General features: G+C 47.8%; 1 protein-coding gene across 6 annotated transcripts in view; it reads left to right on the forward strand.

Annotated features, from left to right (window-relative positions):
- The window catches only part of CSNK1A1 (casein kinase 1 alpha 1), a 107,524-nt gene that overhangs the window by 7,553 nt on the left and 72,711 nt on the right, over window positions 1-27,260 (forward strand). For all 6 annotated transcript variants that reach the window (XM_063928036.1, XM_063928039.1, XM_063928037.1 and 3 more), the window contains exon 2: window positions 4,488-4,594. In XM_063928036.1, the coding sequence (XP_063784106.1) occupies window positions 4,488-4,594 (107 nt within the window). The remainder of the gene's footprint in view (window positions 1-4,487; window positions 4,595-27,260) is intronic.

The following is a 27,260-nucleotide window of genomic DNA, read 5'->3' on the forward strand; positions in this document are numbered from 1 at the left end:
TATTGGAAACAATTCACAAGCTGTATTCCCAGCAGGTGATAATCAAAGTACCCCTCCTACAACAAGGAAAGGGGTATTATTCCACACTATATTGTGGTACTGAAGCCAGACGGCTCGGTGAGACCTATTCTAAATGGGAAATCTTTGAACACTTACATACAAAGGTTCAAATCAAGATGGAGTCACTCAGAGCAGTGATAGCGAACCAGGAAGAAGGGGACTATATGGTGTCCCTAGACATCAAGGATGCTTACCTCCATGTCCCAAATTGCCCTTCTCACCAAGGGTACCTCAGGTTCGTGGTACGGAACTGTCTCTATCAGTTTCAGACGCTGCCGTTTGGTTTGTCCACGGCACCCCGGGTCTTTACCAAAGTAATGGCCGAAATGATGATTCTTCTTCAAAGAAAAGGCGTCTTAATTATCCCTTACTTGGACGATCTCCTGATAAGGGCAAGGTCCAGAGAACAGTTGGAAGTCGGAGTAGCACTATCTCAAGTAGTTCTACGACAGCACGGGTGGATTCTAAATATCCAAAATCGCAGCCGTTTCCGACGACACGTCTGCTGTTCCTAGGGATGGTTCTGGACACAGTCCAGAAAAAGGTGTTTCTCCCGGAGGAGAAAGCCAGGGAGTTATCCGAGCTAGTCAGGAACCTCCTAAAACCAGGAAAAGTGTCAGTGCATCATTGCACAAGAGTCCTGGGAAAAATGGTGGCTTATTACGAAGCGATTCCATTCGGCAGATTCCACGCAAGAACTTTTCAGTGGGATCTGCTGGACAAATGGTCCGGATCGCATTTTCAGATGCATCAGCGGATAACCCTGTCTCCAGGGACAGGGGTGTCTCTCCTGTGGTGGTTACAGAGTGCTCATCTTCTAGATGGCCGCAGATTCGGCATTCAGGATTGGATGCTGGTGACCACGGAGGCCAGCCTGAGAGGCTGGGGAGCAGTCACACAGGGAAAAAAAATTTCCAGGGAGTGTGATCAAGTCTGGAGATTTTTCTCCACATAAATATACTGGAGCTAAGGGCAATTTACAATGCTCTAAGCTTAGCAAGACCTCTGCTTCAAGGTCAGCCGGTATTGATCCAGTGGGACAACATCACGGCAGTCGCCCACGTAAACAGACAGGGCGGCACAAGAAGCAGGAGGGCAATGGCAGAAACTGCAAGGATTTTTCGCTGGGCGGAAAATCATGTGATAGCACTGTCAGCAGTGTTCATTCCGGGAGTGGACAACTGGGAAGCAGACTTCCTCAGCAGGCACAACCTCCACCCGGGAGAGTGGGGACTTCATCGGGAAGTCTTCCACATGATTGTGAACCGTTGGAAAAGACCAAAGGTGGACATGATGGCGTCCCGCCTGAACAAAAAACTGGACAAGTATTGCGCCAGGTCAAAAGACCCTCAGGCAATAGCTGTGGACGTTCTGGTAACACCGTGGGTGTACCAGTCGGTGTATGTCTTCCCTCCTCTGCTTCTCATACCCAAGGTATTGAGAATTATAAGACGTAGAGGAGTAAGAACTATACTCGTGGCTCCGGATTGGCCAAGAAGGACTTGGTACCCGGAACTTCAAGAGATGCTCACAGAGGACTCATGGCCTCTGCCGCTAAGAAGGGACTTGCTTCAGCAAGTACCATGTCTGTTCCAAGACTTACCGCGGCTGCGTTTGACGGCATGGCGGTTGAACGCCGGATCCTAAGGGAAAAAGGCATTCCGGAAGAGGTCATTCCTACCCTGGTCAAAGCCAGGAAGGAGGTGACCGCACAACATTATCACCACATGTGGCGAAAATATGTTGCGTGGTGTGAGGCCAGGAAGGCCCCATGAAGAAATTTCAACTCGGTCGTTTCCTGCATTTCCTGCAAACAGGAGTGTCTATGGGCCTCAAATTGGGGTCCATTAAGGTTCAAATTTCGGCCCTGTCGATTTTCTTCCAGAAAGAATTGGCTTTAGTTCCTGAAGTCCAGAAGTTTGTCAAGGGAGTACTGCATATACAACCCCCTTTTGTGCCTCCAGTGGCACTGTTGGATCTCAACGTAGTTCTGGGATTCCTAAAATCACATTGGTTTAAACCGCTCAAATCTGTGGATTTGAAATATCTCACAGGGAAAGTGACCATGCTGTTGGCCCTGGCCTCGGCCAGGCGAGTGTCAGAATTGGCGGCGTTTGTCTCAAAAAGCCCATATCTGATTGTCCATTCGGACAGGGCAGAGCTGCGGACTCATCCCCAGTTTCTCCCTAAGGTGGTGTCAGTGTTTCACCCGAACCAGCTTATTGTGGTACCTGCGGCTACTAGGGACTTGGAGGACTCCAAGTTGCTAGATGTTGTCAGGGCCCTGAAAATATAGTTTCCAGGACGGCTGGAGTCAGGAAGACTGACTTGCTGTTATCCTGTATGCACCCAACAAACTGGGTGCTCTTGCTTCTAAGCAGACGATTGCTAGTTGGATGTGTAGTACAATTCAGCTTGCACATTCTGTGGCAGGCCTGCCACAGCCAAAATATGTAAATGCCCATTCCACAAGGAAGGTGGGCTCATCTTGGGCGGCTGCCCGAGGGGTCTCGGCTTTACAACTTTGCCGAGCTGATACTTGGTCAGGGGCACACCCTGACTGAGGAGGACCTGGAGTTCTCTCATTCGGTGCTGCAGAGTCATCCGCACTCTCCCGCCCGTTTGGGAGCTTTGGTATAATCCCCATGGTCCTGACGGAGTCCCCAGCATCCACTTAGGACGTCAGAGAAAATAAGAATTTACTTACCGATAATTCTATTTCTCGTAGTCCGTAGTGGATGCTGGGCGCCCATCCCAAGTGGTGATTGTCTGCAATACTTGTACATAGTTATTGTTACAAAAATCGGGTTATTATTGTTGTGAGCCATCTTTTCAGAGGCTCCGCTGTTATCATGCTGTTAACTGGGTTCAGATCACAGGTTGTACAGTGTGATTGGTGTGGCTGGTATGAGTCTTACCCGGGATTCAAAATCCTTCCTTATTGTGTACGCTCGTCCGGGCACAGTATCCTAACTGAGGCTTGGAGGAGGGTCATAGGGGGAGGAGCCAGTGCACACCACCTGATCCTAAAGCTTTTACTTTTGTGCCCTGTCTCCTGCGGAGCCGCTAATCCCCATGGTCCTGACGGAGTCCCCAGCATCCACTACGGACTACGAGAAATAGAATTATCGGTAAGTAAATTCTTATTTTCTAGCTTGCGTCCACAAGGTACTGGCACCTGTACAGGTTTGAAGCCTGCACTCAAGACCACTTGGGATCAACTGTGCTGATTGCAGGTGCGCACAGGGTTACGCTAGCAGGGGAAGCTGAGACGTTACCTGTGTCAGCGTCAAAGTACAAACTGAGTAATGCCGGTTCCTGAGTGGCCATCATGCCCGTAAGGAACCCCCTCTGCATAGCTGTGAAACCTTGGCATGGAGACCTGTGATAACAGGAAGTACATTAGTGCAATCTCCAAACTGCACAGAACAGGAGGACCCTCCTCACAGGGTGCTTAAAGTCAGCCAAGAATGTCCCCGCACTCCAAAGTTAAAACAGTTATGTGCACTCTACGGGGTGGTGCAATGAATGGTATGCGCCACAAATCGGTTAATATGCGGGGCTATAGTGAGAGAAGCCCAGATCACACTGGTCACTAAGCTGACGCCCTTATTTTCTGTGTGAAAGAGACCCGAGAGTTTCACTATTTGGTGTAACTAAAAAGGCTATAAGCTGATATATTTATTGTATGTATAGATAATTATTTCAACCGCCAGGTACACAGATAAAATACACACAGTAGCATTCAATGCATCTTGTCAAAAACCAATGGACAAATATTGTGCACAAAACAGCCCTGACAGCAGATATGTAACCTGACTGGTAGAGTGAGGTAAACAGACAGGCCCAGTACTCTCTGTAAAAGGGGTGGTGGAGGGGCAAACAAGCTGTGTCTGGCTTCCGTGTGGTTGATAACTTCCAGGAACTGTAGCCTCACCGCAGTAGCGGTGACTTGTTGCCCTGGGAGCCATCAGCGGTGAATAGTCGCAATGATGCGGGTACCTTACCTGCCCAGGGTCTGGCTGCGGGCACCAGGAGCAGTGGTGTCCATCCCCTCCTGGAGTCTTGTGGTGGAAGTCACTGACCTAGTCTTTGCGGCTGGGTGTCAGAGCAGCTGTGAGAGCATTGATCCCTGTGCCCCTTAATGGATGAAGAAAAGTTTGTTTCTCCTATGTTAACTTTATTTTGATCTAAGACTGCTTCTTTGTGTTATTACATTGAATACAAATTATTCAATGGAATTCTAAAAGATTACCTGGCCTAGTTACTAGGCCATTATTAAGTCAAACAGATCATCACTTGACTGCAGGTTGTGCGACCTCTTGTTTCTTCTATCCGTAATGCGCTAGTAGACGATAGGTAGAGAATTGTTTTTCTATGCTCAGAAGGGGGTGATTTGTCTCCTGACATCTGAATTTTTCTTGCAGGAGGTTGCTGTAAAGCTGGAGTCACAGAAAGCCCGTCATCCCCAGTTGTTGTATGAAAGCAAACTTTATAAAATATTGCAAGGCGGAGTTGGCATCCCACACATCCGGTAAGGCATAACTTTTGTTTTCTTTAAACCAACATTAGCAAGTTGTTTACCTTTTATGCCTCATAATGGTTTTTTGTACAGTCGAGAGCCTGACTGTGTTTGGGGGTATTTAGCTCCTTTTAGCGCGCCTGTTAGTACTGGGCGCCTGACTGAGCTGTTTGGGTGCGACCGCATGATTTATGCTCGCAGCCTCCAGAGGTGGTAAGCAGAAATCCACAAAAAGTCTGTTATTTGGGGGCACAAACCAGTACTTTGCATAGGTGTAGCCACTTTACACGTCTAAACCTTGTTCATGCCGGGTTGTCGAGCGCAATAATTTAACAAAAAGTGAAGACGTATAGTGCGCTAATAGCTGCCTATTGACTGCTCAGTGAAAAAGGTGTCACCACACACCCAAAAAACGATTAAAAAGAAAGAATATCACCAAGTTGTCTTCAGGCGCTGATGCAATTCTTGGGGGTACTTCTAGATGACCTGTTTATCATCAATTTTTGCCCTCAAACCAAAGATATAAAATACAAATAGTGTAATACTGATAACATAAAACAATTATATTTATGTGTGTAGGTGGAATCCGTACCATAGGGTAATGTCTAAAAAATAGACAATATGCACATTGGAAGGGAGAGGATATATTCCTTAATGTAGTTACAAATTTTCATCCATACATCACTTCATTCACAGAGATCTCATGAAAAGGATAAAAGCAAACATAGTATAATATTGCTTTAATAAAATAAAAAATGCCAGATTAGATGACTGGACTCTCACCATAAAACAGAATTAACAAGGCAGATAGAAATTCAAACCAGGCGTCCCTAGCACCTCGCAAAATCCTCCTATGGATCCGTTCCAGACTCCAAACGACCATAATCCAACGCGTTTCAATACTTCACAGTATCTTTTTCAAGGCATGTGTCTGTCATGTCCAAACAATTGAATAACTGTAGTCGTCCATTGCTAATGGGCATGCTAAAAACAAGGGGGGCTCTTGGGTAAGCTAAAAAGGTTTACAAATGAATGCTCAATGTATGGCCACTGGTAGATCTTGGGCACAAAAACATTTGCTGCCCAACTATACATACAGTATTCATCAAACCACTGTTTCTCTAACGTCCTAAGTGGATGCTGGGGACTCCGTAAGGACCATGGGGATAGCGGCTCCGCAGGAGACTGGGCACATCTAAAGAAAGCTTTAGGACTATCTGGTGTGCACTGGCTCCTCCCCCTATGACCCTCCTCCAAGCCTCCGTTAGATCTCTGTGCCCGAACGAGAAGGGTGCACACTAGGGGCTCTCCTGAGCTTCTTAGTGAAAGTTTTAGTTTAGGTTTTTTATTTTCAGTGAGACCTGCTGGCAACAGGCTCACTGCATCGAGGGACTAAGGGGAGAAGAAGCGAACTCACCTGCGTGCAGAGTGGATTGGGCTTCTTAGGCTACTGGACATTAGCTCCAGAGGGACGATCACAGGCCCAGCTTGGATGGGTCCCAGAGCCGCGCCGCCGGCCCCCTTACAGAGCCAGAAGGCAGAAGAGGTCCGGAAAATCGGCGGCAGAAGACGTCCTGTCTTCAACAAGGTAGCGCACAGCACTGCAGCTGTGCGCCATTGCTCTCAGCACACTTCACACTTCGGTCACTGAGGGTGCAGGGCGCTGGGGGGGGGGCGCCCTGAGACGCAATAAAAACACCTTGGATGGCAAAAAAATGCATCACATATAGCTCCTGGGCTATATGGATGCATTTAACCCCTGCCAGAATACATAGAAAAACGGGTGATAGGCTCCGCCCCCTTATCGGCGGCCTTATCTCCTTAGCACACTGGCGCCATTTTCCCTCACAGCTCCGTTGGAGGGAAGCTCCCTGGCTCTCCCCTGCAGTCACTACACTACAGAAAGGGTTAAAAAAGAGAGGGGGGCACTAATTAGGCGCAGTATTAACTATACAGCAGCTATAAGGGGAAAAACACTTATATAATGTTATCCCTGTGTGTGTGTGTGTGTATATATATATATATATATATATATATATATATATATATATATATATATAGCTATATATAGCGCTCTGGTGTGTGCTGGCAAACTCTCCCTCTGTCTCCCCAAAGGGCTAGTGGGGTCCTGTCCTCTATCAGAGCATTCCCTGTGTGTGTGCTGTATGTCGGTACTTTTGTGTCGACATGTATGAGGAGAAAAATGATGTGGAGACGGAGCAGATTGCCTGTAATAGTGATGTCACCCCCTAGGGGGTCGACACCTGAGTGGATGAACTGTTGGAAGGAATTACGTGACAGTGTCAGCTCTGTATAAAAGACAGTGGTTGACATGAGACAGCCGGCTACTCAGCTTGTGCCTGTCCAGACGTCTCCTAAGCCGTCAGGGGCTCTAAAGCGCCCGTTACCTCAGATGGCAGATATAGACGCCGACACGGATACTGACTCCAGTGTCGACGGTGAAGAGACGAATGTGACTTCCAGTAGGGCCACACGTTACATGATTGAGGCAATGAAAAATGTTTTACACATTTCTGATAATACGAGTACCACCAAAAAAGGGGTATTATGTTCGGTGAGGAAAAACTACCTGTAGTTTTCCTGAATCTGAGAAATTAAATGAGGTGTGTGATGATGCGTGGGTTTCCCCCGATAACAACTGATAATTTCTAAAATGTTATTGGCATTATATCCTTTCCCGCCAGGGGGTTAGGGTGCGTTGGGAAACACCCCCTAGGGTGGATAAAGCGCTCACACGCTTGTAAGGGCTCTACCTTCGCCTGAGATGGCCGCCCTTAAGGATCCTGCTGATAGAAAGCAGGAGGGTATCCTAAAATGTATTTACACACATACTGGTGTTATACTGCGACCAGCAATCGCCTCAGCCTGGATGTGCAGTGCTGGGTTGGCGTGGTCGGATTCCCTGACTGAAAATATTGATACCCTAGATAGGGACAGTATATTTTTGCCTATAGAGCATTTAAAAGATGCATTTCTATATATGCGTGATGCACAGCGGAATATTTGCCGACTGGCATCAAGTCTAAGCGCGTTGTCCATTTCTACCAGTAGAGGGTTATGGACACGTCAGTGGTCAGGTGATGCGTATTCCAAACGGCATTTGGAAGTATTGCTTTATTAAGGGGAGGAGGTATTTGGGGTCGGTCTTTCAGATCTGGTGGCCACGGCAACAGCTGGGAATTCCATGTTTGTACCCCAGGTCGCCTCTCAACATGAGAAGACGCCGTATTATCAGGCGCAGTCTTTTCGTGGACAAGCGGGCAAAAGGTTCCTCATTTCTGCCCCGTGACAGAGGGAGAGGAAAAAGGCTGCAGAAATCAGCCAGTTCCCAGGAACAGAAACCCTCTCCCGCCTCTGCCAAGCCCTCAGTATACGCTGGGGCTTTACAAGCAGAATCAGGCACGGTGGGGGGCCCGTCTCAATGAATTTCAGCGCGCAGTGGGCTCACTCGCAAGTAGACCCATGGATCCTTCAGGTGATATCTCAGGGGTACAAATTAGAATTCGAGACGTCTCCCCCTCGCCGTTTCCTAAAGTTGGCTTTACCGATGTCTCCTTCTGACAGGGAGACAGTTTTGGAAGCCATTCACAAGCTGTATTCCCAGCAGGTGATAATCAAGATACCCCTCCTGCAACAGGGAACGGGGTATTATTCCACACTGTTGTGGTACCGAAGCCGGACGGCTCGGTGAGACCGATTCTAAATCTAAAATCTTTGAACACTTACATACAGAGGTTCAAATTCAAGATTGAGTCACTCAGAGCAGTGATTGCGAACCTGGAAGAAGGGGACTACATGATGTCTCGGGACATCGAGGATGCTTACCTTCATGTCAAAATTTACCCTTCTCACCAAGGGTACCTCAGGTTTATGGTACAGAACTGTCACTATCAGTTCAGACGCTGCCGTATGGATGGTCCACGGCACCCCGGGTCTTTACCAAGGTAATGGCCGAAATGATGATATTCCTTCGAAGGAAGTGAATTTTAGTTATCCGTTATTTGGACAATTCCCTGATAAGGGTAAGATCCAGGGAACAGTTGGAGGTCGGTGTAGCACTATCTCAGGTAGTGTTGAGGCAGCACGATTGGATTCTCAATATTCCAAAATCGCACCTGGTTCCGACGACGTGTCTTCTGTTCCTAGGGATGAGGAATGATCTAAGCTTAGCAAGACCTCTGCTTCAAGGTCAGCCGGTGTTGATCCAGTCGGACAACATCACGGCAGTCACCCACGTAAACAGACGGGGTGGCACAAGAAGCAGGAGGGCAATGGCAGAAGCTGCAAGGATTCTTCGCTAGGCGGAAAATCATGTGATAGCACTGTCAGCAGTATTCATTCCGGGAGTGGACAACTGGGAAGCAGACTTCCTCAGCACGACCTCCCCCCGGGAGAGTGGGGACTTCACCCAGAAGTCTTCCACATGATTAAAAACTCGACAGGTATTGCGCCAGGTCCAGGGACCCTCAGGCAATAAGCTGTAGACGCTCTGGTAACACCGTGGGTGTACCAGTCAGGGTATGTGTTCCCTCCTCTGCCTCTCATACCCAAGGTACTGAGATTGATAAGATGGAGAGGAGTAAGCACTATATTCGTGGCTCCGGATTGGCCAAGAAGGACTTGGTAACCGGAACTTCAAGAGATGCTCACGGAGGATCCGTGACCTCTACCTCTAAGAAGGGACCTGCTCCAGCAAGGACCCTGTCTGTTCCAAGACTTACCGCGGCTGCGTTTGACGGCATGGCGGTTGAACGCCGGATCCTGAAGGAAAGGCATTCCGGATGAAGTCATCCCTATCCTGATCAAAGCCAGGAAGGATGTAACCGCAAAAACATTATCACCGCAATTGGCGAAAATATGTTGCGTGGTGCGAGGCCAGTAAGGCCCGACGGAGGAAATTCAACTGGGTCGATTCCTACATTTCCTGTAAACAGGAGTGTCTATGGGCCTGAAATTGGGGTCCATTAAGGTTCAAATTTCGGCCCTGTCAATTTTCTTCCAAAAAGAACTAGCTTCAGTCCCTGAAGTTCAGACGTTTGTAACAGGGGTACTGCATATACAGCCTCCTTTTGTGCCTCCAGTGGCACTTTGGGATCTCAATGTAGTTTTGGGTTCCAAAAGTCACATTGGTTGGAACCACTTAAATCTGTGGAGTTAAAATATCTCACATGAAAAGTGGTCATGCTGTTGGCCCTGGCCTGGGCCAGGCGCGTGTCAGAATTGGCGGCTTTATCCTGAAAAAGCCCTTATCTGATTTTCCATTCGGACAGGGTGGAATTGAGGACTCGTCCTCAGTTTCTCCCCATGGTGGTTTCAGCGTTTCACCTGAACCAACCTATTTGTGGTGCCTGCGGCTACTAGGGACTTGGAGGCCTCCAAGTTGCTAGACGTTGTCAGTGCCCTGAAAATATGTTTCCAGGACGGCTGGAGTCAGGAAAACTGACTCGCTGTTTATCCTGTATGCACCCAACAAGCTGGGTGCTCCTGCTTCTAAGCAGACTATTGCTCGTTGGATTTGTAGTACAATTCAGCTTGCACATTCTGTGGCATACCTGCCACAGCCAAAAATCTGTAAATGCCCACTCCACAAGGAAGGTGGGCTCATCTTGGGCGGCTGCCCGAGGGGTCTCGGCTTTACAACTTTGCCGAGCAGCTACTTGGTCAGGAGCAAATACGTTTGTAAGATTCTACAAAATTGATATCCTGGCTGAGGAGGACCTGGAGTTCTCTCATTTGGTGCTGCAGAGTCATCCGCACTCTCCCGCCCGTTTGGGAGCTTTGGTATAATCCCCATGGTCCTTACGGAGTCCCCAGCATCCACTTAGGACGTTAGAGAAAATAAGAATTTATTTACCGATAATTCTATTTCTCATAGTCCGTAGTGGATGCTGGGCGCCCATCCCAAGTGGTGATTGTCTGCAATACTTGTACATAGTTATTGTTACAAAAATCGGGTTATTATTGTTGAGCCATCTTTCAGAGGCTCCTCTGTTATCATGCTGTTAACTGGGTTCAGATCACAGGTTATACGGTGTGATTGGTGTGGCTGGTATGAGTCTTACCCGGGATTCAAAATCCTTCCTTATTGTGTACGCTCGTCCGGGCACAGTATCCTAACTGAGGCTTGGAGGAGGGTCATAGGGGGAGGAGCCAGTGCACACCAGATAGTCCTAAAGCTTTCTTTAGATGTGCCCAGTCTCCTGCGGAGCCGCTATCCCCATGGTCCTTACGGAGTCCCCAGCATCCACTACGGACTATGAGAAATAGAATTATCGGTAAGTAAATTCTTATTTTCTCTTGAAGTAGTCTCACGTCATCCTTCCTAATTATAGATTAATGGCCTGCTAAATTGCTTCAATCCAATTTGTATATAACATAGGGCTATGTTTTGTCTCCTACACTGTAAGTAATGTTCTGCACAGTGGCTTGCAACGTGTAGTTGACCCATATACCATTAAAAAAAAAAACCCTCTGGGGTTTTTCTTTTTCTTTCGTCCCCCTTTGTCTGCTAGTACAGACAATTGGTATTTGTTGATGCTTGGAGTAGATTGTTCACTTTTATGCCAACATCGGCAGCCCGATTCAGTTAGCCGTGGGAAATTGCCTGAACTGCTTCTGGTGACTTTGTGCGTTACATTTCGAAGACTGATTCTACTCGCAGCCTATGGAGGTGGCAGCAGAATCAGCATGCCATAAATGGACTAAAATGCACAACGTAATAAGCTGACTGCACCTTGAATCTCTTATGGAATCCTTGTTTCTCTAACGTCCTAGTGGATGCTGGGGACTCCGTAAGGACCATGGGGAATAGCGGGCTCCGCAGGAGACTGGGCACTCTAAAGAAAGATTTAGTACTATCTGGTGTGGACTGGCTCCTCCCTCTATGCCCCTCCTCCAGACCTCAGTTAGAATCTGTGCCCGGCCAGAGGTGTGTGCTCCTAGTGGGCTCTCCTGAGCTTGCTAGAAAATATATATATATATATATATATATATATATATATATATATATATATATATATATATATATATATATATATATATATATATATATATATATATATATATATATATATAATCTTTTTGCCAAAAAGGTACTTAATTGCTGCCCAGGGCGCCCCCCTCTGCGCCCTACAGTGACCGGAGTGTGCTGTGGGAGCAATGGCGCACAGCTGCAGTGCTGTGCGCTACCTTAAGTGAAGACAGGAGTCTTCAGCCACGGATTTCGATGTCTTCATGCTTCTGTTCTTCTGGCTCTGCGAGGTGGACGGCGGCGTGGCTCCGGGAACAGACGATCAAGGTTAGGTACCTGTGTTCGATCCCTCTGGAGCTAATGGTGTCCAGTAGCCTAAGAAGCGCTACCTAGCTGCCGTGAGTAGGTTTGCTTCTCTCCCCTCAGTCCCTCGTAGCAGAGTGTCTGTTGCCAGCAGAAGCTCTCTGAAAATAAAAAACCTAACAAAATACTTTCTATATATATATATATATATATATATATATATATATATATATATATATATATATATATATATATATATATATATATATATATATATATATATATATATATTCACTCACTCACTGGGACTTTATATATGCCCGAGCCTCCGCCATTTTTTACACATTAAAGCGGGACAGAAGCCCGCCGCTGAGGGGGCGGGGCCTTCTTCCTTAGCACACCAGCGCCATTTTCTCTTCACAGCTCCGCTGGAAGGACTCTCCCCTGCAGTATACAGGTGCATTAAAGGGTAAAAAAGAGAGGGGGGGGGGGGGGGAATTAAATTTAGGCGCAGTATGTATGTATGTATGTATGTGTATGTGTGTGTGTGTGTATGTATATATATATATATATATATATATATATATATATATATATATATATATATACACATACATATATATACACATACATATATATACACATACATATATATACACATACATATATATACACATACATACATACATACATACATACATACACATACATATACATACATACATACATACATACATACATACATACATACATACATACATACATACATACATACATACATACACATATATATATATATATATATCGCAGCTACAGGGTAAACACTAAGGTACAGTGTAATCCCTGGGTTATATAGCGCTGGAGTGTGTGCTGGCATACTCTCTCTGTCTCCCCAAAAGCCTTTGTGGGGTCCTGTCCTCAGTCAGAGCATTCCCTATGTGTGTGCTGTGTGTCGGTACGCCTGTGTCGACATGTTTGATGAGGAAGGATACGTGGAGGCAGAACAAGTGCAGCTGAGTGTGGTGTCGCCGCCGACTGTGCCGACACCTGATTGGATGGATATGTGGAAGGTGTTAAATGATAATGTAAACTCCTTGCATAACAGATTGGATAAAACTGTAACCGGGGTACAGTCAGGGTCTCAACCCATGCCTGATCCTACAGCGCAGAGGCCGTCAGGGTCTCAAAAGCGCACACTATCCCAGATAGTTGACACAGATGTCGACACGGAATCTGACTCCAGTGACGATGAGGCAAAGTTGCAGCCTAAAATAACTAAAGCCATCCGCTACATGATTGTAGCTATGAAGGATGTATTACACATTTCTGAGGAAAATCCTGTCCCTGACAAGATGATTTATATGTATGGGGAGAAAAAGCATGAAGTGACTTTTCCCCCTTCACGTGAATTAAATGAATTATATGAAAAAGCGTGGGATTCCCCTGACAGGAAGGTGATAGTTTCCAATAGGTTACTTATGGCGTGTCCGTTGGCGGGAAAGGATAGGTTACGCTGGGAATCCTCCCCTAGGGTAGACAAGGCGTTGACACGCTTGTCCAAGAAGGTGGCCCTGCCGTCTCCGGATACGGCCGCCCTAAAGGATCCTGCGGATAGAAAGCAGGAAGCTATCCTGAAGTCTGTTTATACACATTCTGGCACACTGCTGAGGCCAGCAATTGCTTCTGCCTGGATGTGTAGTGTGGTAGCTGCATGGACGGATTCTTTGTCTGAGGAGTTAGATACCCTGGACAGGGACACTGTTCTACTGACCCTGGCACATATCAAGGACGCGGTCCTATATATGCGGGATGCCCAGAGGGACATTTGCCTGCTGGGCTCTAGAGTTAACGCAATGTCCATTTCTGCCAGAAGGGTCTTATGGACTCGGCAATGGACAGGGGATACCGACTCTAAAAAACACATGGAGGTTTTACCTTATAAGGGTGAGGAATTGTTTGGGGACGGTCTCTCGGACCTAGTTTCCACAGCTACGGCTGGGAAGTCAAATTTCTTGCCTTATGTTCCTCCACAACCTAAGAAAGCACCGTATTACCAAATGCAGTCCTTTCGTTCTCAGAGGAGCAAGAAGGTCAGAGGTGCGTCCTTTCTTGGCAGGGGTAGAGGGAAAAAAGCTGCACCGTGCAGCTAGTTCCCAGGAACAAAAGTCTTCCCTGGCTTCCACTAAATCCACCGCATGACGCTGGGGCTCCACAGGCGGAGCCAGGAGCAGTGGGGACGCGTCTCCGACATTTCAGCCACCAGTGGGTTCGCTCAAAGGTGGATCCTTGGGCTATACAAATTATGTCTCAGGGATACAAGCTGGAATTCGAGGTGATGCCCCCTCACCGTTACCTAAAATCGGCCTTACCAACTTCCCCCATGGAAAGGGAGTTGGTATTGGAGGCAATTCACAAACTTTTTCTCCAGAAAGTGGTGGTAGAGGTCGTCGTCGTCCCCCCCCCCCCCCCCCCCCCCCCCCCCCCCCCCCCTTCAACGGGGAAGGGGCTACTATTCCACTATGTTTGTGGTACCGAAACCAGACGGTTCGGTCAGACCCATTTTAAATTTAAAATCCCTGAACATTTACCTGAAGAAATTCAAGTTCAAAATGGAATCGCTCAGGGCGGTCATTGCAAGCCTGGAGGAAGGGGATTTTATGGTGTCTCTGGACATCAAGGATGCTTACTTGCATGTCCCCATTTATCCGCCTCACCAGGAGTACCTCAGGTTTGTTGTACGGGACTGTCATTACCAATTCCGGACGTTGCCGTTTGGCCTGTCCACGGCACCGAGAGTTTTTACCAAGGTGATGGCGGAAATGATGGTGCTCCTTCGGAAGCAAGGGGTTACAATTATCCCATACTTGGACGATCTCCTCATAAAGGCGAGGTCCAGGGAGCAGTTGCTGATCAGCGTAGCACACTCAGGAAGTGTTGCGTCAACACGGTTAGATTCTGAACATTCCAAAGTCGCAGCTGATTCCTGCGACGCGTCTGCCCTTCCTGGGCATGATTCTGGACACAGACCAGAAGAAGGTGTTTCTACCGGTGGAGAAGGCTCAGGAGCTCGTGACTCTGGTCAGAGACCTCCTAAAGCCGAAACAGGTGTTGGTGCATCGCTGCATGTGAGTCCTAGGAAAGATGGTGGCGTCATACGAAGCCATTCCCTTCGGCAGGTTCCATGCGAGGATTCTTCAGTGGGATCTGCTGGACAAGTGGTCCGGATCGCATCTTCAGATGCATCGGATGATCACCCTGTCCCCCAGGGCCAGGGTGTCTCCTCTATGGTGGCTACAAGGTGCTCACCTCCTCGAGGGCCGCAGATTCGGCATACAGGACTGGGTCCTGGTGACCACGGATGCAAGCCTCCGAGGGTGGGGGGCAGTCACGCAAGGAAGAAGCTTCCAAGGGTTGTGGTCAAGTCAGGAGACTTGTCTGCACATCAATATCCTGGAACGAAGGGCCATATACAACGCCCTGAGTCAAGCGGAGCCTCTGCTTCGAAACCAACCAGTGCTGATTCAGTTAGACAACATCACTGCAGTGGCCCATGTAAACCGCCAGGGCGGCACAAGAAGCAGGGTGTCAATGGCAGAAGCCACCAGCTCTGATTGGCTCACGAACCGGCACTTCATTTAACACACACACACCGCTGCCGCTAGAGACACAGGAGAGGCGTGCGCTGTGCCCTCCGTGTCCCTCCTAAACAAAACAGTGCGGGAGCGGCGGAGGGTAAGTTGTAACTGGCACTGGGGGAGCATATTTGGCACTTGGGGGGGGGGGGGGGCATATCTGGCTTTATGAAGGCTGTGTATGGCTAGAGCTGCATTTCCCACCCTAGGCTTATACTCGAGTCAATAAGTTTTCCCAGATTTTTGTGGTAAAATTAGGTGCCTCGGCTTATATTCGGATCGACCTATACTCTAGTATATACTAGAGATGAGCGGATTCGGTTTTACTCGGTTTTACTCGGTTCTCAAAACGGCATCTTATTGGCTCACTGATGTCACGTGTTTTGGATAGCCAATCGGATGCCGTTTTGAGAACCGAGTAAAACCGAATCCGCTCATCTCTAGTATATACGGTACATACTTCTCCAAAATACCCAGATTTTAGTGGGTCTTAAGTTATAGGGTAAGACATTGCTACTAAGCCAGTGGTTTCCAAACTTTTTTGAATCACGGCGCCCTAGAATATCAGAATTTTTTTCATGGCACCCCTAGGCCAAAAAATTTTTCTTGAGAAATTTAGAAAGAAATATTACATTAAGTAGATCGCGTTTATATGTCATCCTTAGGGTCAGTTGTGTGGTGAGGGACAGGATTTGCTTCTGTTTGGCCACATATTTTATGACTGGCAGCCACCAGCACTGGTTTTGCCTATTGTATTGACCATGAATAATTTGAATTGGTCCTGGACCACCAACCCAGCGCACCCCTGCAAGTGTCCCGAGGCACCCCAGGGAGCCACGGCACACAGTTTGGGAACCTCTGCACTAAGCAATTACATTTTCATATAGCAGTTTCTCAACAGACCACTTTATAAATGGGAAAAAAATGTGTGATGCACGGGACTGTATGTTCACTTTCTGGAGAATAACCCATTAATCTCCATAGTACATTTAGCAGTAGACTAAATCATGCTGTAGAGTGCAGTCTCTTGTAACATGACAAAGTCATGGTATACTGCCATTCTAAAATGTTGTAATTTCTGCATTTTCTAGTGCTGATCTAGTCACCTGTAAGGTGTTGTGAAGTGCAGCCGTCTATGAGCAGTGACTGTTAAGTTGCGAAGCGGTATGCTAAACAAGCTCACTGAATGAGATTTCTGAGTTCTGTAGTTTGTAAAATGTTTTTGCAATAGCAAAACTCACTATGCAGCAAATTCGGGATGTAGTTATGGTACCAGCGCTCGGGATCCCGGCGGCCAGCATGCCGACGCTGGAATCCCGAAACGCTCAGATTGCCGACCCGCAGGGTCTATTCCCAACCACGACACCCATAGAGTTGGTATAGAACCTGTTGCAAGCCACCACAAACCTCTGGCATTCTGCTGTCGGTCTCTGCATACCATTCCCAACCCGGCAAACTCAATAAGCTGTGCTAATGATTACAGCTAGGCAATTCAGTAGCTGGGTTTACCCTGCATGTTACTCGTTGAGGGTTGACTTTTCCTTGCTGCCTCTGGAGCTATGAGAAAAAAGTGTAGTTTGGTGTATAATGCGCAGGGAAATCATTAATGCCTTGTTTTGTGCTGAACCAGTTTGTTAGCGCATGTTAACCCCTGATCTGCTGTGCAGGGGAAAAAGCTATTTAATTATATAGATTTTCCTCAAAATTGCCTCTGGAAGCCACATCTACACACTAGCTCTATCAATGGGCACGATTCAATTCTAAGGGTGGTATTCAATTTTTTGAACAGTTGGTTTGGTGACTTTTTTTTCAAACAATTGAATTCCCCCCAAGAGTTGAATAGCATCGGGAATTGGCTCCCAGGGCTATTCAATACAGCGCCATGTGACAGGCTCTTTTCTCACACCCCCGGAGTGGTGCAAGCAGAAATCAGACAAAGTGCCAGCACAATGCTAATTTCTACTCCTAGCATCGTGTAAACGGCATCGCGCCGGGCACTTAAGTCGGAGAATGCAGGTTTTCCCTACAAAACACCCTGTTTAATCTGGGAAAACGTGCATTCTCCGATTTACCATTGCCCTGTATTGAATAGCTCCTGGGGCTAATTCCTGGAGCTATTCAGCTCATTGGGCGTGATGTATCATTTGAATAACGCCCTATCTCCTTTCTAAAGTGATCCTCTTTATGTTGCATGTTGCGCCCATAGTAATCAGGTTTAGGTATGTTGGGCGCCCTCGCTACCCCAAGGGTAGCAAGTTGAAATGATTATGAAACTCCTGTCAGAAACAGAACGGTTGTGGAAGGGGGTGAAAAGAATTGAATACTGCCCTTAGAATTGAATCGTTCCCAATGTAAAGTTGCACTCTGGAAATGCGTTCTCTGGAGTGACGAGTCACGCTTGCCCATCTGGCAGCATAACAGATTAATCCTGGTGTTAATGCTAAGTGCAGCCTTTATGCATACTACCATCTGTACATATTGGTGTGTAAGGAATAATGGTCCTGGTGTTTGTTTCCCCAACGATTGATTTGGCTTGGGCTCCTTGGCTCCATTTGAAGTGACAATTTAATGCTACAGCAGTCATTGGGTATTACTAACTTTACATTCACAGTTTGGGGAAAACCATTTCTTGTTAACCATGACAATGGCCCTGTGCACAGTATCCGTGGCCTTACAATTTTGTGCTGGGCTCTGAGGATGATATATAGTTGAGGCGCTTAATGTAGGGCAGGCATGTTGCTGGTGGATAGCCATTCTCATACAGGGCTCTTGACAGGGCATTGGGTCCCAAACTGGGTGCTGCTGGGCACTTGTAGGGGTGATACAGGCTGGTTGTCCGTGTGACAGCCAAAACTGCTGGTGACTACTAATCATAACTGTGAACAAACAGAAGCACAATCCTGCCCACCGTCACATAATTGAGCCGAAGGATAACGTGTACATATAGTGTTCACTCTAGGATTTTTTTAGGGCAGGGTGCTGAGCATTGAAGAAGGCACGTTTTTATTTTGAAGGGCACATTTTTGATGTGATGCTTTGCGCACAAAGCATAGCGCATATGTTTATAGTTTTTGTACATACATTTTGCCCTTTAGTAAATCATATACCCATGCATACATATAAGACGCCTAACATATGTACTGTATATGTCCAGTCTTCTTGAAAGATCGGCTGTAGCATATACATAAGTAGATAATTATAAATGTCTTTTCTCTAACGTCCTAGTGGATGCTGGGGACTCCGTAAGGACCATGGGGAATAGACAGGCTCCGCAGGAGACAGGGCACTTTAAGAAAGAATTTGGATTCTGGTGTGTTCTGGCTCCTCCCTCTATGTCCCTCCTCCAGACCTCAGTTAGAATCTGTGCCCGGACGAGCTGGGTGCACCTTAGTGAGCTCTCCTGAGCTTGCTAAAAAGAAAGTATTTTGTTAGGTTTTTTTATTTTCAGAGAGATCTGCTGGCAACAGACTCTTTGCTACGTGGGACTGAGGGGAGAGAAGCAGCCCTACTAACTGCGGATAGGTCATGCTTCTTAGGCTACTGGACACCATTAGCTCCAGAGGGATTGAACACAGGAACGCACCCTTGGTCGTCCGATCCCAGAGCCGCGCCGCCGTCCCCCTCGCAGAGCCAGAAGCCGGCGTGAGAAGCAAGAAGACGTCAAAAGCGGCGGCAGAAGACTCCAGTCTTCATATGAGGTAGCGCACAGCACTGCAGCTGTGCGCCATTGCTCCCACATTAAACCCACACACTCCGGTCACTGTAGGGTGCAGGGCGCAGGGGGAGGCGCCCTGGGCAGCAATTAGAGACCTCTTAGCAAAAGCAGCATATATACAGTTGGGCACTGTATATATGCATGAGCCCCCGCCATTGTTTTACACAAAATCGCGGGACAGAAGCCCGCCGCTGAGGGGGCGGGGCTTCTTCCTCAGCACTCACCAGCGCCATGTTTTTTCTCCACAGCACCGCTGAGAGGAAGCTCCCCAGTCTCTCCCCTGCAGTTACACGGTAGAAGAGGGTCAAAAGAGAGGGGGTGCACATAATTAGGCGCAAAAATCAATATAAACAGCAGCTACTGGGTTAACATTAAGTTACTGTGTTATTCCTGGGTTAATAGCGCTGGGGTGTGTGCTGGCATACTCTCTCTCTGTCTCTCCAAAGGGCCTTATGGGGGAATTGTCTTCAGATAAGCATTCCCTGAGTGTGTGGTGTGTTGGTACGTGTGTGTTGACAGGTCTGAGGTAAAAGGCTCCCCTAAGGAGGAGATGGAGCAAATGTGTGTGTGTGTGAGGGTTGTCTCCGTCGACAACGCCGACACCTGATTGGATATGTGAAATAAAGTGCTGAGGTAAATTTATTGCACAAAAGATTATAGAACAGACAGGGAATCTACCCATGTCTGTCCCTGTGTCGCAGAGACCTTCGGAGTCTCTCAATGCTCACTATCCAAAATAATAGACACTGATAACGACACGGAGGTTGACTCCAGTGTCGACTACGATAATGCAAAGTTACAGTCAAAATGGCAGAAAAGTATTCAATATATGATTATTGTAATAAAAGATGATTTGCATATCACTGATGACTCATCTGTCCCTGACACAAGGGTACACATGTTTAAGGGGAAGAAAGCTGAGGTAAATTTCCCTCTCATGAAGAAAAGAGCGGGAATCTCCAGACAAGAGACTGCAGTTTCCCACAAAGAATTCTCAGGCAGTATCCTTTCCCCACTAGGGCCAGGATATGATGGGAATCTTCCCCTAGGGTGTCACGTTTGCCCAAAAGGTAGCCCTGACGTAACAGCTATTCTCAGGGATCCTGCAGATAGCGTGCACATTCTGGTACACTACTCAGACCGGCGATTGTGTCGGCATGGGTTTATAGCGCTGTGGCAGCGTGGACAGGTACCTTATCAGCAGAGATTGAAACCCTAGTATGTATATAGATATACATGCATGAGTATACTGGGTCCTAGAGTCAAAGCTATGTCGATTTCTGCTTGACGTGTCCTGTAAAATATGCAGTGGACAGATGATGCCGACTTAAGAGGCTTATGGAAGGCTGAGGATTGTGGGGAGAAGGGTTCTCGGACCAAGTCTCCACAGCTATAGCTGGTAATTCTGATATTTTGCCTTATATTCCTTCACAGCCTAGGAAAGCATGACATCAAATGCAGCTTTTCGAAAAAAGGAACAAAGTCCGAGGTGCGTCCTTTCTTGCCAGAGACGGGGGCAGAGGAAAGAAGCTGCACAACACAGCTAGTTCCAAGGAACAGAAGTCCTCCCTGGCCTCTACAAAAATCCACCGCATGTCGCTGGGGCTCAACAGGCGGAGCTAGGCCCGGTGGGGGCACGCCTTCGTAAGTTCAGCCACAAGTGGGTTCACTCCCTGTTAGATCCCGGGGCAATAGATATTGTGTCTCAGGGATACAAGTTGGATTTTGAGAAGATGCCCTCTCATTGACGGCCCTGCCGGCTTCCCCCCACGAGAGGGACACAGTGTTAACTGCAATTCACAAATTGTATCTTCAACAGGTGGTGGTCAAGGTTCCCCTCCTTCAACAAGGAGGGTGTTATTATTCGACCATGTTGTAGTCCCGAAACCAGACTGTTCGTTCAGACCCATATTGAATTTAAAATCCCTGAACATATACCTGAAAAGGTTCAAGATGGAATCGCTAAGAGCGGTCATTGCAAGCCTGAAAGGGGGAGATTTTATGGTGACTCGGGACATAAAGGATGCATACCTTCATGTCCCCATTTTTCTTTTTCATCCACTAGGGGTCACTGGAGTACTCTTGGGATATGGACGGGCTTCCGTAGGAACACAGCACTGAATATTTAAATTTAGTAACACTCCACCCCTCCATATCCCTGAGCACTTACTCAGTGTTTTTTCTGTGCTGAACGTGGCAACACATGCTTAGCTGAAGTCACGGTTTTGTTGAAGAAACTTTTATTTATTTTTATTTTTATTTTTTCTACTGTTTGACCACATCCCTGTCCCCCTTCCAAAAGGCAGGGTCAGGGATAGTGCAGCTGCTGATTGCAGCACGGGCGTGTCGGGCCTCTCTGAAAGAGCTCCCTCACAGCCCTCACATCCTCCTGCACTGGCTGGCCGGCGCTTACTGAAAAGCCCCGTCGGAGCCTCCGCACGTCTGCAGGAGTGAGGTATGTGAAACGGGGCGGTCAGCTCCCGCTGCCGCCCCGACGTGTGGAGACATAGTGCTGGGTGACGGCAAGGAGCGGCTGCATTCCACCCCGCTCAGGCGGCCGCACGTTCGTCCACAGACCTCCGTGCAGGCACCGCGGCTCTCTCCACTCAGGCGCCCGCACGTTCGTCACAGACCTCCGTGCAGGCGCAGCGGCTCTCCCCTCTCAGGCGCCCGCACGTTCGGCCACAGACCTCCGTGCAGGCGCAGCGGCTCTATCCACTCAGGCGCCCACACGTTCGGCCACAGACCTCCGTGCAGGCGCCGCGGCTCTCCCCGCTCAGGTACCCGCCCGTTAGGCCACAGCCTCCGGCCAGGCACCTCGGAACGCTACCTTGGTAGCTGACACGCTATATATAGGAGCCCACCGCTGGGACACACGTAGCGCTCTACGATACCCGCTGGGGGCCCACACGCTGCGCTGCCGCTGTAATACGATAAACAGCCATTACAGGGGGGACATATCAGTGAAATACTGCAGCAGCAGAGGGATTGTTACAGTATAATCAGTGCATGCACTGTGATTATGTGTATAAGTATAGCAGGGCAGCCATTTTAACAGCTTCCTGTGTCTTCCTCTGTGATTCCAGAACGTTCCTGTCCTACATCTCTTCTCCACCGGAGGCGCAGGGGTGTTCGTGGGAATTTGGGATCAAATTTCATAGTACTGGCCACGTGTATTGCACTGGGCCAGATATATATACAGAGCCACCTTATTGCTATTTTACTGAGTCGTGCAGGTGTCTGTGTTTTGTGTATTGTATTGTCTGTCGCCATAATGAGTAAGGCACCAGCAAAAACTAAAAAGCATATTTGCAAAGTATGTGGCAGTGTGTTACCGGTTGGATCTACCACATGTAACGTATGTTTTGTGGATTCCGTTCAGAATACCATTTCTGCTCCGGTTTTGCAACCAATTTCATCACCGGACCCTCCGTGGGGTATGTTAGTAAATGTACTGGAGAAATTTCAGACTGAAATGACCGCTGCTCGTCTGGAGCGAGAAACGCTAAGATCTGAGTCTAGGGTGAGACCGCCAGAACTACCGGAGGCGTCTCAGCCTTGCGTAGGGTCCAAATCCATTTTGGGCAAACGGGATAATTTTCATATGTCTTATGATTTTCCAGTGTCTGCTATGTTGCAGTCTGACGATTCCATCCCAGACCTCACGGAACACGATGAGGGGGAGGAGGGCGAAGTGGAGTCAGACGGCGAGGATGTTAACAGTTCCGGCATTGATGATCTCATCAGAGCGGTACGGCAGTCGCTAAGGTTTCCTGAAGCTGAGCAGCCTCTCACCAATGATCAGGTCATATTTACTAAACGACGGAAGACGCCAGTAAGTTTTCCTGTGTCGGATTCTCTAAATCAGATGTTAGTAGAATCCAGACAGAATCCAGATAAACGGTTTTCTATACCTCGCAGATTTAAGTCTAGTTATCCGTTTCCAGAATCGGTAACGGGTACATGGGAGAATCCACCAATAGTTGATTCTTCAGTGTCAAAGCTTACCAAGAAATTAACCATACCAGTGCCATCAGCTACTACGCTTAAAGATCCGTCAGATCGTAAGATAGAAACTATGCTTAAATCCATGTATGTAGCAGCAGGTGTGATGCTAAGACCTGGATTGGTTGGCATTTGGGTCTCTAAGGCGCTCATAATATGGCTTACAGAACTCAAATCGGCTTTACATGACGAAAACCTGATAATTCAGGTGAATCAAATGATTGAGGCTGTAGAGTATCTCTGTACAGCGTCTACTGACGTCTGTCAGCTCACTTCTCGTATTTCATCTTCGCTAGTTACGGCACGAAGAGCACTCTACCTGCGTACTTATCAAGCGGAGGCAGAGGTCAAACGAAGTATAGAGGCGTTGCCTTACGATGGCAAGAAGTTGTTTGGTCCAGACTTGGACGCATGGATTAAGGAGGCTACGGGAGGTAAGTCTGTGTTCTTACCATTGCCTCCACCTGCGCCAAGAAGAAGGTACGCTGGACCTTCGTTCAAATCCTTTAGACCTCAGCCCTTTCGAGGACGTGGCAGAGGATCAGCCACGCCTGCTAGACGTGGTCGAGGACGTGGTTTCCATCAAACCAACACAACTCGCCAAGACGCTAAGGTTACCGACAAGCCAGTGGCATGACGGGTTACCAGCCCATCTCGGTTCTCCAATTGTGGGAGCACGCCTTCAGACGTTCCATGGGGCGTGGTTCCACACATCCGCGGAGGGCTGGATTCGCAATTTAGTGTTAAAAGGTTACAAAATAGAGTTCGACTGTCTGCCGCCTCTGCGGTTTTTCAAGACAGGATTGCCTCTGTCGGACGACAAGAGGAGAGTTTTGCAAATTGCCATTCAGTCCTTACTGGATTCGGCAGTGTTGATTCCGGTCCCTGTACACCAACAGGGTCAGGGTTATTATTCAAGCCTGTTTGTGGTCCCGAAGCCGGATGGCTCAGTCAGACCAATATTGAACTTAAAGGGCCTCAATCAGTACGTAACTTACTACAGATTCAAAATGGAGTCTCTACGGTCGGTGATTGCGGGGTTAGAGACCAAGGAATTTATGATTGCGCTAGACCTCAAGGATGCGTACTTACACATTCCAATTTGGCAGCCTCATCAGAAATTCTTACGATTTGCAATACGCCAGAACCATTACCAGTTTCAGGCTCTGCCGTTTGGCCTGTCATCAGCGCCTCGGGTATTCACCAAAGTAATGTCTGTGATGATAGCTCACCTCAGATCCCTGGGAGTGACGATAGTTCCGTATTTAGACGATCTGCTCATCAAAGCTCCGTCTCAACAGATACTTACCCAACATGCGCTGCTAACTTACAATGTATTGGTTCACCACGGTTGGATTGTCAATTTCAAGAAATCACATCTGATTCCGTCTCAACGCCTTCAGTTCCTAGGTATGATTCTCGATACGGTCAATCAAAGGATTTACCTACCACAACAGAAAGTACAAATGCTACGCCATCTAGTACAATTAGTACTCAAACCACGCACAGTGTCGGTACACTTGTGCATTCGCCTGTTAGGCACAATGGTGGCAGCTTTCGAGGCGCTTCAGTTCGGGAGATTTCACTCTCGTCCATTTCAGCTGAACGTGCTTGCCCAGTGGTCGGGCTCGCATCTGCAGATTCACCACAGAGTGAGGTTGTCACCAATAGCAAGAGTTTCTCTGCTATGGTGGCTCAAGGAACACAATTTAACCGCAGGAAGACGGTTCGGAGTTTGCAATTGGATAATTCTAACTACGGACGCCAGTCTCAGAGGTTGGGGAGCGGTAATTCAAAATTGTCAGCTCCAGGGTCTCTGGGCGGATCACGAAAAATTGCTGTCAATAAATGTTCTAGAACTCCGCGCGATTTTCAATGCGCTACGACAAGCGGTGCACATGGTTCGCTCTCAGCCTGTCCAAGTGCAGTCGGACAATGCGACAGCGGTCGCATACATCAACAAACAAGGAGGAACGAGAAGCCGCATGGCAATGCGGGAAGTAGCTCGAATCCTCAATTGGGCAGAATACCACCAGGTGATATTGTCGGCCGTGTTCATTCCGGGAGTGGACAACTGGGAAGCGGATTATCTCAGTCGTCGGGATCTTCACCCAGGCGAATGGTCATTAAATCCAGAAGTGTTTCACATGTTGGTTCAGCGATGGGGTTATCCTCAGGTGGACCTGATGGCATCTCGACACAATCATCAAACGCCCCAGTATGTGTCCAGAACAAGAGATCCAAAGGCAGTCGCGGTGGATGCTCTCACTGTCGCGTGGCCGTACAGTCTGGTGTATCTGTTTCCACCGTTTCCGCTGCTCCCTCTGGTGCTAAAACGGATCAAAAGAGTCGCTCACAGTCATACTAGTGGCGCCTCATTGGCCTCGGAGAGCTTGGTTCTCGGATCTTCGAGGATTACTCGCAGACGATCCGTGGCCGCTCCCGATACGTCCAGACCTGTTACAACAGGGTCCTTTTCTTTACCCCGATTTAGCGCGGCTGCGTTTGACGGGGTGGCTGTTGAGACCGCCCTCTTAAAAAGAGAGGGCATTCCAGATTCAGTTATACCAACCATGTTACGAGCTAGGAAGCCGGTTACGGCAGCTCATTATTACAGAATATGGCGTGCCTATATAGGTTGGTGTGAAGCTCGGAAATTTCCGACATCAGCTTTCAAGTTATGCCGCCTTTTGTTGTTTCTACAATCAGGCTTAGATGGAGGTTTGCGTTTATCTACACTAAAGGTGCAGGTATCTGCTTTGTCAATTTACTTTCAAAGACGATTGGCTCTATTGCCGTCTATACGCACCTTTCTCCAAGGTGTAGTCAGGGTACAGCCTCCTTTCATTCCACCTACAGCGCCATGGGACTTGAATCTGGTTTTGGAGTTCTTACAGTCTTCATATTTTGAACCCTTACAACAAGTGGATATAAAGTTTCTCACTTGGAAAACAATTTTTCTCTTAGCCTTAGCTTCGGCAAGGCGTGTTTCGGATTTGGGTGCCTTGTCATGCAAGCCACCGTATTTGGTGTTTCATGATGACAGAGCGGAACTTCGGACGAATCCCGCCTTCTTACCAAAGGTAGTGTCATCTTTTCACATCAATCAACCAATAGTAGTTCCTGTGTTGACAGCACAGTCTGGAACTCTGGATGTGGTTCGTGCGTTACGCGTTTATGTAACCCGAACGTCTTCAGTTCGTAAGACGGATACGTTATTTGTTCTCTATGATGCTGCCAAGATGGGTTGGCCAGCATCTAAACAAACTTTATCCAGATGGATAAAACTGACCATACGCCAGGCTTACCTTCATGCTAGGTTACAACCGCCTACGTCAGTAACCGCTCATTCCACACGTTCTGTGGGAACTTCATGGGCAGCTGGTCGTGGGGCTTCTGCGACGCAGCTTTGCCGGGCGGCTACATGGTCTTCAGTGCACACGTTTGTGCGCTTTTACAAGTTTGATACTTTTGCGGCATCAGCATCTAGCTTTGGCCGCCTAGTGTTACAAGTGCCAAACTGCTCTCCCGCCCACGGGGGAAGCTTTGGTACGTCCCAAGAGTACTCCAGTGACCCCTAGTGGATGAAAAAGAAAGTAGGATTTTGGTACTTACCAGGTAAATCCTTTTCTTTGAATCCATAGGGGTCACTGGACGCCCACCCAGAGCAGTTTACTTACTTGGGGTTAGTTCTGAGGATCTTATGGTAACACATTTTCACCGACTGGTTCAAGTTACAAGTGCTGGTTAGGGTGTCAACTGTTAGTTGTCAGTAACGTTATGGGTTAACTTCGTTATTGTCAGTTATGTTATATGTAATACTCCATTATTAACCTCTCTTAATTCCTGTTCGGCTCAGTAAAAAACACTGAGTAAGTGCTCAGGGATATGGAGGGGTGGAGTGTTACTAAATTTAAATATTCAGTGCTGTGTTCCTACGGAAGCCCGTCCATATCCCAAGAGTACTCCAGTGACCCCTATGGATTCAAAGAAAAGGATTTACCTGGTAAGTACCAAAATCCTACTATCCAC

This window comes from Pseudophryne corroboree, chromosome 6 (genome assembly GCF_028390025.1).
Source record: "Pseudophryne corroboree isolate aPseCor3 chromosome 6, aPseCor3.hap2, whole genome shotgun sequence".
Taxonomy (NCBI): domain Eukaryota; kingdom Metazoa; phylum Chordata; class Amphibia; order Anura; family Myobatrachidae; genus Pseudophryne; species Pseudophryne corroboree.